This window comes from Octodon degus, unplaced genomic scaffold (genome assembly GCF_000260255.1).
Source record: "Octodon degus isolate 3935 unplaced genomic scaffold, OctDeg1.0 scaffold00223, whole genome shotgun sequence".
Classification (NCBI taxonomy): Eukaryota; Metazoa; Chordata; class Mammalia; order Rodentia; family Octodontidae; genus Octodon; species Octodon degus.
The window spans coordinates 341,700-356,540 of NW_004524799.1; the positions used below are offsets into that span (position 1 = coordinate 341,700).

Below are 14,841 nucleotides of genomic sequence, written 5' to 3' on the forward strand. Positions count from 1 at the left end.
CCAATTTCCAGGACAAGACCGCACTTGCTAGGAACAGTGGAGTAAGGGCCAAAATAACGGCTGTAAGGAAACCATACGGGTCCTTTGCAGCCCATTCCACTACATATTCCGCCCAAGCCTTGACATCAAACATCTCGGTAGTGGTCCTAAGAAAACTTATGCTTGAGCAGCGACCTCTAACTGTCCCGGAGCCAGTCAACTTCAGATGATCCCTGGCTGGCAGTTGTCTTCTTTGGCTTGAAGGCGCGCTCTTCAGAAGTTCACATTCCCTTCTTCCCCCGACAGCGCGGCAGCGCAGGAGCCTCGCGCACCCCTGGCCCCGGATCCCCGGGGTGCTCAGCGCCGGCCGCGCGGGCCTCCCGGGACACAGCCCCCCGACTTCACGCCCCGAACCCCTCTCCGCACTCCGGGTATTTACTTTATAGTAACTCATAAAGCTACATTCTTATAATTTGTGTAGCTTATGCATGTTGTAGTTCAATGTAAAGTTTATAAAAATCAGAGTGACTAAAGAGGTTAAACAAAAATTTAATAATTGAGCTGAACTGGGAGGGAAGAGGGAGTGAAGGGTAAGACAAAAACAGGAAATGAGAGGGAGTCCTACAAAGTTTACGGTTTTCTGAGGTTAACTAGCAGATTACCCACTGTTCACAGCCGGGTCTTCAGCGGGCTCTTATTCATGGGACTTTCAGCAGACTGACATTTTCTGGAGGACAAGATGGAGACAGCCTTACAGATGGATTCTAAGTCATGGACTACGATTCCCATCTGACTTAAGATGATTTATGATGGGACATTTGCATGATGACCAATATTTTAATACAGAGATAGAACCAAATAGTGGTAATCACAGGTAGGGTGGGAAGGTAGGTCAAAGGAATACAAATAGACATGCAAAATGAACAAATCTAGAAATCTAATGTATAACATCACTAAAATTAATAAAATTGTGTTATATTAAGGATTAAGATCCTGGCTGCTCATGTCACAAAAGTACTACGTGACAGCTGTTAATCTGCTTCATTACAGTAACCATTTTACTATCTATATGTATCATATCACATTGGAAGTCTCAAATATGTATAAAACTTTTTTGAAAAGACTTGGATACTCACTATCCTTTATCAGGCACACATTTCATGTGGAGTGATCTGTAAAGTTTTACCCAACAAGTACATTGAATGAAAGATAATATTTAAATAAGATTTATCATTTTCTAAAGATAACATTCATATCGTTTCATTCTTCCAGAAGTATTATTCTAGCACAAAGTACAGCACTAAAATTAAAGCTTAACTACAGTTAATTAAACAAGCTCAGAAGTCAGTTGTATTTGCTTTCTTCTCTCCTTGCTATATATTTATTTTCAAACTTTTACTGAAAACCCGAGGGCTGTGATTTTTCAGCAAAGCCACTTACATGAGTAGGGGTTGTGGCCTCTGCATCCCACCTGAACTGAGGACATTCTCTTCTCGAACTTAAGTTCCCCAGAGTACACAATGGCTTGGAATTGGGTCAATCCCTTAGTGCCAATGTCTTAGCCAGAGTACTGGGTGCCAGCAATAGTCAAGTAGGGAACACACTGGTAGATGGACCCTTTGGAGTTTCTCAGCTCCATTGAACTACTGGCACTGACTGCTGAGATGCTTGTTCATGTCATCAAGAGAAAACATGCTGCTATATTTCTTTAGTTAGAGTCTATTGAGGGAGCCCACTATTACTGTAGAGGTCCACATGGCCAAGATTTTGGCAGTACAATTCACATTTTGGATTCCTCCATCAGGAATACCAAATCTGTGGGTACGCTGGTACCTTCTTGTACATTGCCATTGCTTGGGACGACCTGCAGGCCAATATTCCCTGGGTGATGCAGACGGAGCAGCTTCTCATGCCCCACCGCAGGCCAGCCACACCTGTGTCAGTGAGGTTCTTGGCCTGAGCTGTGGTAACTACACTGGCTCCAACAACTTGGAGATTAGGGTATTTCTCTTTGATGTACTTGGCCATAATAATCAGGAACATAGAGTTGTCCTGGAAAGAGTCTAAGACCACTGCATCCACATCACACTGGGCTAACAAGTGTAGTTTATACTTACTCTGAATGCCACTGGTCGCCCACATAGCAGCTGCTTTTCAGCAGCTTTGGGGACCAATGTGTGATCCCAGTACTTGTTCAGGTCTGCCTGGGCAATGGCAGCCACCAGCTCTTCATTTTCATTTACAATGGGCAACTTTCCCTTCTTGCTGTGCTGCGAAATTACTGTGATGCCTGTAGAGGCTATCACCAAGTATATCTTTTCCTCTTGTCATGCAAAACCCAGCCATGCTCTTTCTCCTTGAGAAAATCTGTATCCTTCAAGGAGATGATGTCTACTAAGCAACTCATCTGGCCTGTATCTGTGGCGAGGATACTACAGAAGCCACACTGGGCCTTAGCCTCAAAAACACCCCATATACAATTCTTAGGGCTGAGAACCATAGGATACATGATGAACCCTTGCTCATATTTCACTTTACTTTGTTGGCTTGGAATTTAAGTGTACAGTTGTGGAGGGTAAAAGCAGTACCTTCTGTAAGCATCACTCCAACAGTGATGCCAGCCTCTGTGACCCTGCTGGGAGAGGAAACCAATAGGGTCTTCAGTGTGATGTTGGTCAAAGAAGTCAGGTCCCCCCAGTCTGCAGTAGTGTCACTGTACTCAGGAAGAGGAGGCCATCGCCACAATTTTAAAGCTGCCATGCCATGAATCAGTCATCTGGCGTGTAGGATGTGCCCCTGCTTATCAGGTAGCTGGCCGAGGCTAAAGCAGACCAGCAGTGCTACAGATTTCATCACTGCGCCACACACCCTGTTGATGAGAGAGTACAAGACATAAGCAGCATATTACAGCAGAGAGGGTGCTGGCTGGGTGGGCCTATTTTTAATAGGTACTGGAAATGGGTATGATTCAGTGTTCTTTTATGTTAATCTTTTTGCTCCGAATGCCTTCAGGGCAGGTTTGGCTGGCATGAGTTGTGGGGATCAAACCACCGCAACCTGAGGCTGCTTTGTTGAAGCAGCCTCTTAAAGAACTGAGCTAAGGGGCAGCCCCCCCCCTTTATGTTAATCTTATCTCGAACCTATTTGAAGTTATCACACACATGGTTATGGTCTTAGTACACTGAGATAGTTCTTATGTTCATTAGTCTTTCTGTTGCTTCATATTAAAACACATGAACTCCTTGGAGATCAATTGCATGGTGCCAAGTGGTTCTAAAACCCTGAGTAAACAGTGACTAAGGTTGACACTTTATGATATTTACTAATTCACTATATACATCTTTACCCTAGTTCATTATCTGCTTCAACTCCAATGAGTCATACTGCAACTAAATTCATGCATACATTCTAAGGCTGAAAAAAATTCAGGAATATGACTTTGGGAGGCGAATCTCCCAAAAATGATCCTTCCCGATACTAACTTAAACACACTACATCACACATCCTAGTCCACCCAGGACAGTCCCATTTTATGTTCATTAACCCAGCTATTAATAGTGCCCCTTTCAAACTCAAAAGTGGTCCTGGTTTGGACTATAAAAGATATGGCCGACTTAATTATGTCATCAAACTTAAAGACATCTTATTAAAGAAATATTCAAAATGAAAAGGTTCTTTGAATCTGTGGAACAAAAATTTAGCAATTCCTACTTTCTACAGGGGGAAGTAGACAGATTTTAAGCTAGAATCACTTAATAGGGAACCTTGCACAAGCTGTATGATGTCCCTTCGCTTTGGTTTACTCACCTGTAAAGGTGGTGATAAAAACAGCAGTTAGTGAACAGAAAAGTAGGGCCAGGGAGATGGCTCAGTGGAATAAGCGCTTCCCTGGCAAGTGCAAGGGCCTGAGTTCATTCCCCAGTTCCGCAAAAAAAAAAAAAAAAAAAAAAAAAAAAAAAAGCACTAAACACCATGCTTTTCAAAACTTCAGTACTATACACAATAAGTATCTCCAGAACACTAGTTTTCACCTTCGTGCTTAACTGTAGAGTATGTCTTCCTCTCAAAAGTAAAACTCCAGGAGGCACTTCAAGATACAAAACCACTATTGTGCAAAATTTTTTAGGATACTATAAAATGTTTAAATTGATGATGTCTCTATTTACCAAAGACTAAGGTAATTTCAAATCTGAGGCTCCCAGAAAAGCCAAACAGATTCATCTCAAATTTAATGTATTTCCCCACTATAGTAACTAGGCTGCAACTTCACTGACGGAGCACTGGCGAATGGTACCAACAACCTTAGGGCAACTAAAAGGGATGTTCGTAATCCTCACCTTTGCAGTAAAATATAGCTATTTTTTCAAAAGCTGTATGTAGCCTAACAGCTTAGGCTAATTTAGACTACTTCTTTGCTTTATGCCTTTTATGTGCAGACATTCCCTATCAGGTGCTTGCTTCACCTTTCTCCCCACATCACAGTGCTTGTATGATCTTACCTGTTTTACCTATCACCTCAGTTGACATGGCCAGATACATGCTGCTGGGTCAGGTCATTCCTAATTCCAAAGCAACTTATCTGCTACTTCAACAAATGAAATGCCGCAAAAGCACTTCATTACTTTTTCTTCATATATATGTCCTATTCTGGTTGTAAGCACCCTCTTATCTAACTACAGGACATCTAATGAATCTAGCAAATTTATCTTCCAAATTTGTGCTTTTATTTTCATTCTCACAGTATCTGAAAGCACAAGCCCAAACCATCTCTTTCTTGGAGTTCTGTGCATTAAAAATATGCTAGGAGTACAGTGGTACCTTAGTTCACCAACTTTCCATGATTCTGGTTACAAACAGAACTGGATGATAACCACATCAAATTCAAAGGTTAGGCTCAATGTTGAACTTATGGAGAAATCTGATTAGGTTCTCATCCAATCCAGTTTGAAACCAGAAACATGGAAATTAGTTCACAAACCAAGCTACCACTATAATGTAGCAGACAAATACAATGGTTAAGAGGCAGGAAGATTATGGCAAGTTCAAAGGTTCTTTTGCTTAAATCTAATGGGAAGATTCCATATTAACTACAGAGTAAAATCTAACATGTTATAGCAGGGACAGCTTTCCAACACTGGTCCTTCCTACCTCTCCAATTGTTGAGTGAAACAACTTGATGTTCTCAAATACCCTTGCTGTCAGTTGTGATGATGCACTTCCTGCTAAAATTCAAGCCCCAACATCATTCACCCTTTCTAGGTTTTGCAACATATATTTATACAAATTGCCCATCTTAAATGTGTGTATGGAGTGTAGAAAGCAGGGATCACATTCATATTCAGCATAAATGTAGACTAAATGAAAACACACATACGTATCTTTTCATAACTAGGCTCTATGAAACAGATGATCCACTTAAGTTAAATTCTGTGATACTACATCTCAGTTGGCCAATAACTAGTATGTTCTGAAGGACTGACCTGTCAATTTATTACTTTGGAAAAGTGAGTTGGGTTTTATTATAAAATGTAGAAGCCAAAAATTTTTAATTAGCTTAAATAACAGGTTAAGCAAGTTAAATTGCTATACTAATGCTAAGAGTTTCTGGTGTTAATGAGAAAAGAATATTATTTAGTTACCACTTTCTGGATCAGATCTGCTTTTGCATGCGTTGTGGGATTAGCTCCTTCCTCTGAACACAGTGTGTGCTGAGACAAACTTGTTTCATTATTAAATCATGTGGATAGTGTGCCTTAATGAGACTTACCTACTCTATTGAAATAAAAATTTATATCGTCTAAAACCTGACCCAAAAAGTACTTAATATAGATAGCACTTTATGCCATCTAATTATATTTCAGAGTAATGATTTCTATTTCTATCCCTCTGTCTATTCAAAGACTAAGCTTCTGAATTAACTGTTATTCTTGACATATCATCTAAGTACGCATTATACAAAATTTCTTAAATGTCACATAGCATATTCATCTTGATAATAAACTATTATAACAAAAACACAGAAGATACTGTGTCAAGTAGGAACCAGAATAAATTTAAAAATATTTAGGTACAACCTTCCTTCTTGATGGCTGGCTTGAAACTTTTATCTACAAAAATTTTTTGTCTTCAGTTCGTCTATGCTACATGACTTCTGGGTAGATTTTTATGAGAAAACCATTTAGAAATGTTCATTTCATGGTTAAACACCCTGAGTAGCACTTTAGAGAAGCACTTACTCTATAACTAAAATAGACTTAGAATTATTTCCTCATGAAATTATAAATAAATGAGGTTACTGCTGCTAATAGATATTCAATATTTGTGAAAATTACTAAATAAAACATTTATTTAGTTAAGACATGAATGTTTTCAGCCTTCAAATTGTTTCTAGGAGAACACCACACTCCAAAACTATGTAAAAGGGTATTTGATTAATGCAATTAGCATAGCATTCTACTATACACCGGATTAAAAATTCTCTTTAGTCATACATTAAAAAGAAACCTTCATTTACAATAGTTTCTACTAATGCTTGCTGGAAAATTTATGGAAGAACTCTTATAAAATGAGATTATGTGCCAAATGCTTCAGAAAATGGAGGAGCAAATGTAAAGTGCTATTATTATAAAAGGAAGTACTATTGTTAAGTAGCAGTGATTTGACTGTTAATAAATCTTGCTATATTTTCCTGAGGGATATGGAATTTGAGACCCTCCCGACCCATAAAATCATCCAAGCAGGAAAGCATGAAATTTCAAAACTGCCTACCATTAAAATATAAGTCTCTCAATTTATTTGCATTCTAAAATAGAGCCCTCTGTCCTGGAATTCCTTTTCCATATAAAATGCTTCTAAAGTGATGTACAGGATATCAAGCCAATATAACATTTCCTTTAAAATCTTAAATTCAGTTACTATTTGTTTTCTATTACACTATGTTTTGGCAGCAATTGTTTATTGGTCTGTCATTGCAGTAATTGCAACTTAACAATAAACCAGTCTGACATTTTAGGTCTTGAATATACATACCATATATATTTCTTTAAAAATAATCATACTTTTGTAAGCAATACTTTACAGTAGACACCTCAAAAATCTACCATAGATGTGAAACTTAAAACGAGAAAAATTTAAGTTCTAAATCTTTATACATATATCCAGATTTCTATATATATTATATATACATACATAAGTATATATAAAATATATATAATCAGACTTGAAAAATGAACAAAAACTGAGTACTGTACATAAATTCTTTTTAAAACTCAAAACAATAGAAAACTCTTTAAACATTAAACAATTTTAATAAAAGTTTCTGTACAATGCTAAGCAGTTTTATTTACACATAGAAAATGTAATAGGAGTAGTGTTTGAAATTACAGAACTCCTTAAAATTTCAATGGCAGGTAAATCTGGAAAAAATAACAGCATTCCATTCACAAATATTTTCAAGCAATAAATATGTATTTATAAATAGTGTAAATTTACATCAAGATTAGAAACAAAAATCACAAATCTGAAGTTTATTCCTTAGTCTATGTGCAATCCATTATCTTTGTGACTTGGCTGTTAATTTTTTTAATGTTTTATTTAGGAACCAAAAGTGTAGCCATCATGGTTTCAAAACAAGACAGAAAAACATAAAAGCAGTAAAAAAGTTTCTTACCTAAATTTCACATTAAAAAAAAAAAAAAAAAAAAAAAGTTGACCAAAGAAAGACTTAAAATTGCTAACTACCTTACAAAGAAATGACCAGCTAGGCTAGTATTTTTTCCAAGGAAAATTCTGAAGGGGAAAAACATGAAAACAAATTCATCAGCCCAGAAATAGAGAAATATAAAAGAGGTTGTCTTCAAGTCAGTAGTCTGTTTGATGTTGCCAGTTTTGTCAGATATATACAAAACATGGAAATTATTATTTTTTTTCTCTGAAGTTCAACTGATTAGCGTTGTGAGAGTCCTGGAGCAGGAGTGGTACTCTCCCCCGCCCAGCTGGTTGACACTCCGTACTTAGAAGGTTGCATAGACACAGTTTTCAGCCAGCAGCCTTAGCAGATAGCCACAAGAACCAGTGGTGCACAGCTGGGTTACTTCCTGAATCGCAGAAACGGTCTCATGTGCAAAGTCCATGGAACTCTATCAAGATGAGGCGGATGGTAATGGAGGGGCCTGAAAATAAAGGTAGGTTATTTTGGCATACAAATGGCTAAGTGTTGCCTAATGAATGGCTACAAATATAGTCTGTTTATGAAGTCGGAGGAAAGAGCTCTCAAGAACGTTCAACAGCCTGGTGCAACACAATGCAGAAGTACAACATTCTCTACCATTTCCCTCCCACCTGGCCACCATTACTAGCACCATTACTTAGCACACCAGCAGCTCTCTGTACTTCAGAAACTAGTCAGAAACTCTTGGAACATTAGTTTATCATTTTGTTTTCTTTTAAAGATTGCCTTAAAAGGACTTTTAGAAAAATAATTTAGCAAACCAATTATAATTTCACTAGTGATCACTTTCAGCATCTATCTCAAGTTAGTAATATATTCTGCTCAACATATTCCAGACAACTTTCGTCTTCAAACAATTTTGAAGACCATTCAAGTGAAAATATCAGGAGCTAAATTTCAGTTTCTGTTCACATATGTGTGACGGCAAAGTATTGGAGGAAATCAACATTTCATAAATTATGACTTTTTCTTATCCATAAAGCTATTGATCTGGTAGAATAACATGCTTTCTCTTAAGCATCTGCTGTTTTAAATTAAAAACTCTGTGCAATGAACAAGTAACTTGAATTTCATAAAGTTATATAACATACCAAGAAGTTAAACTCTGTCAAATATTCTCATGAAGTTAATACTTCCGGCAAGTTCAAAATTTAAAAAAATACAATTAAAAGCAGAAGTATATTTTAAAATCACACTTATGATTCATTATGCAGGAATAACCTACATATACATTCTATCAACTGAGATCAAATGGCATAAAATATATAATAGTGTTCTAAAGCAAATAAATATCAAACAGTAGCTCTCTAACATTATTTCGGTTGGTCTCAAGAAAAGTGAACATGATACATGCCTATTTCATAGGAATAAGTATTTGAAAGTGATGGAAGAGGAAATGGTATGAATACACCTTTATGTAGTAGCTAACAAGCCAAGAGAAATTTTCAATGTTTTTATTACCTCCTACTTAGCAGGTGACAGAAGCAGACACTGCTGCCTCTCAACCCAGCTAACCATACTCACATGTTGAGTTTACTTACTAATGTAAATTGGTCATAGACTTGCATCAAATCCTCCATTTTGTACTGTTCTAGCACCACAAAATTTTCCAGGTTTCCACTTGTTTTTCGTGCACAATCTTGGCAATGTACTATGTAGGTCTTTCGAGAATTACTCTCATTAGTGACAAAAAGCAGGTCAAAAACCTCCACCTATTTTATACAAAAGAAAAATGCATTTAAAGAGATGGTAATATTTACTATATACTGCTTTAGTACAATCATTGAATTCTATTTAAATGAAATTATGGATAGTTATCTCTGGTTAAGAGTAGGCATGGAAGCCAGGTGTGATGGTGCATGCCTGTAATCCCAGCCCTCAGGAGGCTGAAGCAAGAGGATCTGACAAGATCCTCTTAAAGAGTTCAAGACCAGCCTGGGTTACAAAGTGAGTTCAAGGCAGCCTGAACTGCATAGTGAAACCCTATCACATATGCATGTGTGCACATACATGCATGCGCGCACGTGTGCACACACACACACACACACCACACAAAGGCACTAAAGAAAAAACATGAATGTGTTTAAGAATGTTTTATGTTGTACCAAAACCAAAGACATGGTGCTAATGTATATTTAGTGGAGTGGCCTAAGGGAATAAGATACACATGACAACCTCTGGCAAAGCCTAATCAATTCTGACAAAGTTTACCTTATTTCTGTTTTAAATCCAAAAATTAGCATTCCATCAGATATAAGTGACCATTATTTTCCTTTTCTTTATGTATGACAGTACTCATCACAGGGTACTATATATGGATGCTTGTCTTCCCTCACACACTGGGATCTTCACAGACTTCTATTTGAATTTCTAGAGGATGTCAGTATCTAGTGCTTAGCCAAACTTCAAAACACACTTGTAATGTGACATAATTTAACTATTTTAAAGATCCAAAAAGGTAAGAAAAGGTTACGGACAAGTAACAGTGAATATTTAGCTATAAACTTAATTTTACAGAATATTAAGTACAAACAAAAAATACTATTGAGTTGGGTCTGGTAGAGTACAACTATAATCTCAACACCTGGGAGGGTGAAGCAGGACTTCAGTGAATTTAAGGTCAGCCTGGGCTACGTAGTGAGTTCAAGGCCAGGCTGAACTACAAAGGGAGATCCTGCCAAAATTAAAAAAAAAAAAGAAGAAAAAAAAAAAAGCCAAGTGTGGTGTGGTGCATGCCTGTAATTCCAGCACTTGGGAGGCTGAGGCAGAGGAACATCGTGAATTCTAGGCCAGGCTGGACTGCTTAATGAGACCTGATCCCCGCCCCCCCCCCCCAACAAAACAACAAAAAGTCTGATTTATGAAAAGCTCATATCTTCAAAATAAAATAATTTTTTTTAAAAATAGCTCATAATAAAAATTGATAACATTTTGTAAACAAAAATTTAAATGATAAACACTTTGTAAGTAAACAGAAAAAAAAAGCAAAAGAAAAGAGAATGAAGGTCAGGGGAGATGGTTCAGTAGAACAAGCACTTCCCTAGCGAGCGAGTGAGCCAGCAAGTGAGCAAGGGAGAAAGAGAGTGAGCGAGAGAGTGAGGGAGAAAGAGAGCAAGAGAGAGAGCGAGGGAGAAAGAGCAAGCGAGCACGAGTGAGCGAGAGCAAGCGAGAGCGAGAATGAAAGTATATTAATGAGCATCAGCTGAATAGAGATCTTATTTTAGAAATAATACCGCTAGTCTTATATAGTGCAACTGAATTGAGTGACAGTTTTGCTTAGGGTAAAGAACAGTTTCATGGGGTAGGAATCAAACTCAAATATAGCAAAACTTAAGACATTTATTTTTCTAAGGTATAAATACACCTATTTCCTAATGACTTACTTTGGCCAGTCATGCAACATTAAAATGGCCTATGAATTAAATTTCAAATAAAGGCCAACACTAAAATTGTAAAATTTTAAAGTTGGCTTAGCCTTAAATTTCTTCAATGACAGAAATTCTCACGAATTCCTCTCTTGAAGTCCCAGAATTATATCCCTATTACTATCAATGGGTAGCAGCATGAACCTAGTGATCTGAGGTAGAAAATCTGGGAACATACTTTAATCTGTCCCTTATTTCTGCCACTTAGTGAGTTGTTTTGCTGGTTTTACCTTCTAATTTAAAAAAAAAAATTCTTCTCCTCCTTCAATATTTTCGCTCCCAGGTTCTACACAACTCATAAGATCAGTGCATAGTTCACTACTTCAGCTCTTTCCAACCAATTTTTTTCTCTGAACTACACATCTGTTACCTGCTTATATATTCTGATGGTTTCAGTGACTTCAAAATAAATGCCCAATTTCTTAAAAGCACTAATGATCCCCTGCATGCTGTACACCAGCCACATTGGACTACTCACCCTTTTCTAAAAGTGTTTCACTTCCCTACTCGCACACTCTTCCTAAAGCCCAGGAAATCTACCTCTAAACCATTTTCTAGCCCACTGAAATCATAGTCATCCTTCAGGGATGGCTATAAGGCTAAAACTTTATGAGCTCTTATGCTGGTATCAGAAAGGAACATTTAGATAATTTTTTTCTTGGTGTTTTCATAACAATAAATCCAACTCATTCATCCACGCTTCATGTATATTCTAATCAGTTGTTTATATTGGTCTTCTCCCAGGAGAATTTAAGCTCCTTCAGGGTAGGAGCATCTTTTTTGTTCCTGTTCCTCTTACAACTCTTGGCTGCAGAAGACTGACAAATGTACTGTGAACGGCACCAGAGAGAACTGAATTATCCATATGGACAGACCTGAAGTAAACTATACCTGCCTAGTTTACTGGCATTTGTCTATATCTAAATTGTTCCTCAATCTAAATCCTCAGACTAAAACTTCTTGATGATTATCATGTATTAAAGATCTACCAGATAAATGACTGTGTAGGAGATAATTTTATGGTTGACAGTTAATAAAATGCTACATCACATTAACTTATAACAATACCCAAGAATAAATGAACACAGTTCCTATCACAGAAAAAGATTACATACAAGTATAAATATATTTTAAAAAGCAAACTAAAGAGAAATCAAAAATGGAAAGGGAAGAGGCTTTTTACAAAAGAACTATGGATAAGAACAGTTACTTGGGGCCAGGGAGATAGCTCAGTGGCATAAGCGCCTGCCTGGCAAGTACAAGGTCCTGAGTTCAATGCCTGGTTAAAAAAAAAAAAAGTTACTTACCTCACAAATGCTACAGTAGTGAGCTGGTTCTTCTTTTGTCCGCCCATGCCATATAATTTCTTTTCCTGCAGCAATGAGAGCTTCTCTCAATGTCTGACATTGCTTCAGAGTTCTCAGAAGACAATACCTATTGTAGGGGGGAAAAATTATTTATTTATTTATTTTTAATATTTATTTATTTATTTATTTTGTGTGTGGCCAGCTCAGCCCACCAGGGGGCGGGCAGGCTGACAGACATGTGGTGCTGGGGGATTGAACCGAGGTCCCTGTGCTTTGCTTGGCTTAGCTTGTTCTAAGTAGGTGCTTTAGACCACTGAACCATCTCACCAGCCCGAAAAAAATTATTTATGACCAGCAACTGAATATTGAATTTTTTTAGCATAACAGATACATGAATTAGAAATACTGCCAAGAGGCAAAAAAGAAATAATGAAAAGACAGTTCTAATATCTATGACCTCATAATTTTTTTTGGTCAATTTCTCAGATATTTTCAGATTTAAAAAGGCAAAACCCAGCAGGTCTAATAATGACAATACTAAATCATTAGAGATGAGAATAAGTGAATCTGAATATCAAAATATAAAGGACTTAATACATAAAAACAGACCCACTGCTTAAAATATTAGTAATTTTGGTTATTTGGGCAAGTTAGTTAACTTCTCTAGGAGTCAATTTCCTCATCTTTCAAGTAAGGACTGTGAATTCCAGATGTGAGCAGCTATGCTTCTAGTGAGGCAGAAAAAAGGGCACACTTTTTCTGTCAACACTCCTGAGACATTCAGCAAAACCATCTGTGTGGCTGCTTTTGAAACTGTTAAATCCGTAAGTGCAAAATAATTTATGGATTTAGTCACTACAGAAAACCTAACTGGTTTAACTACAGTGCTACAGAGGAAGACATTTATTTCTTCATTTTAACTTGAATATTGTGGAATCCATTTATATGAACACAACTAAACTTTTAAAATAATATATACCTTTACTAAACTCACACTTGGGATGCTAGCACAGTAAACTTTGCTCTGCTTTTTCTGTAGTTTTCTCATGTTACAATTATTTGCTAAATTTTCTCATTCTCCTGTGAATATTAATGCTGAGTATTTCCATTTTAATAGGGAGGCTGGACATGATGATCTCTATGGCACTTTTCAACTTTAAAATACAGAGAAAACGAAAATACCCAGGAAACAAAGGGAAATGGATTTAGCAATTGAGTATTGTCATGAAAGTAAATGTTCTATTATATTCTTTTTTTAAAAATGTATTTGGTTATTACAGGGTCTCACTACGCAGCTCAGACTCATAGTGATCCTCTGTTTTCAAGCCTCCCCAGTGTGGGAATTACAGGTGTGCCACTATGCCTGGACTCTGTGGCTGGGTCAGCCCACCCTGGGGGCAGGGATGGCATGGCATCTGGTGCCAGGGATCAAACCGCAGTCCCACTTTAGTCCACTGAGCTATCTTGCCGGCCCCTATGTTATCTACTGCTGCCTAAGACAGTGTCTGGCATATAGGTAACTGTTCAATAAATAAACACTGGATTGCTAAACCACTAACATTTGGAGTTTCAGTAATAGCACATGAGCTGGGTGTGGTGGCACACACCTATAATCCTATCACTCAGGAGGCTGAGGTAGGAAGATCGCCATGAGTTTGAGGCCAACCTGGGATACCTAGTGAACTCAAAGGCAACCGTAAACTACATAGTAAGATCCTGTCTCAAAAATAGGATATTTTTCTTAATTTATAACTTCTTGCTATTATAAATTATTTAATTAAATTATTTTTATCTATCAAAACCCATGTATATTAACCTCCCCAGAAGGTGAAAACTAAAAATATATGTAAAACTTACTAACTTATTTAACAAGATACAGTGATATAGTTGCAAGCCAACTCCTTAAGTATCATATTCAAAAGAATTTGCTCTGAGTTTGGCTTCAGCAACTTTTACATGTTTAACTTATAAAAAAAAAATCAAAATAACATTTTAGACTGGATGCATGTGAAAGCTAAGGCAGCTACCTGAATGTGTACTTGAACAGCACATTTGTACAGAGTGCCAGTAGCTCTAGAAACAGCTCATAGCTAAGGGAATCTTCACAGTTCACTTCTGGAGGCATAGATTTTACTGGTTGTATTTTCCAAGCAGGACTTCAAAACAGTATTTTCCTTTTAAAAACATTTATCTCAAACACTGCAGATACTTTTGGAGGATTTGAAAATTTTACAGTACTGCCACATGGGCAGAAAAACAAAGTAATATAATAAAATAAAAACTAAATAATTTTTTGAAAGGAAGCAAACATTTGGCATCTATTTCACATATATTATGTCAGTTAAAAGCATTTATGGTAAGATCATATTTACCTTATAAATGTGAAGCAGGGGCCCAGAGA

At 37.1% G+C, this 14,841-nt stretch overlaps 2 protein-coding genes and 1 pseudogene across 7 annotated transcripts in view; all 3 read right to left on the reverse strand.

The window, feature by feature from the left end:
• Positions 1-4: 4 nt before the first annotated feature.
• LOC111813783 (small integral membrane protein 15-like) lies at positions 5-181 on the reverse strand (the record flags this gene model as incomplete). The annotated part of the gene is made up of 1 exon (XM_023705538.1): positions 5-181. A coding segment is annotated over exon 1 (129 nt), but the record flags the coding sequence as incomplete, so codon positions are not given.
• A 1,221-nt stretch (positions 182-1,402) lies between these two features.
• Positions 1,403-4,518, reverse strand: LOC111813784 (annotated as a pseudogene).
• Positions 4,519-6,393: 1,875 nt separating this feature from the next.
• The window catches only part of Kdm6a (lysine demethylase 6A), a 201,491-nt gene continuing 193,043 nt past the window's right edge, over positions 6,394-14,841 (reverse strand). For 3 of the 6 annotated variants that reach the window (XM_004645306.3, XM_004645307.3, XM_004645309.3), the window contains 3 exons: positions 12,441-12,567; positions 9,250-9,420; positions 6,395-8,150 (listed from right to left, as the gene is read on the reverse strand). In XM_004645306.3, coding sequence (XP_004645363.1) covers positions 8,121-8,150; positions 9,250-9,420; positions 12,441-12,567 — 328 coding nt within the window. In that variant the 3' untranslated portion in view covers positions 6,395-8,120. Of the gene's footprint in view, positions 8,151-9,232; positions 9,421-12,440; positions 12,568-14,841 lie in introns of all 6 variants that reach the window. The other 3 variants (XM_004645303.3, XM_012517858.2, XM_004645304.2) reach the window with 3 other exon arrangements.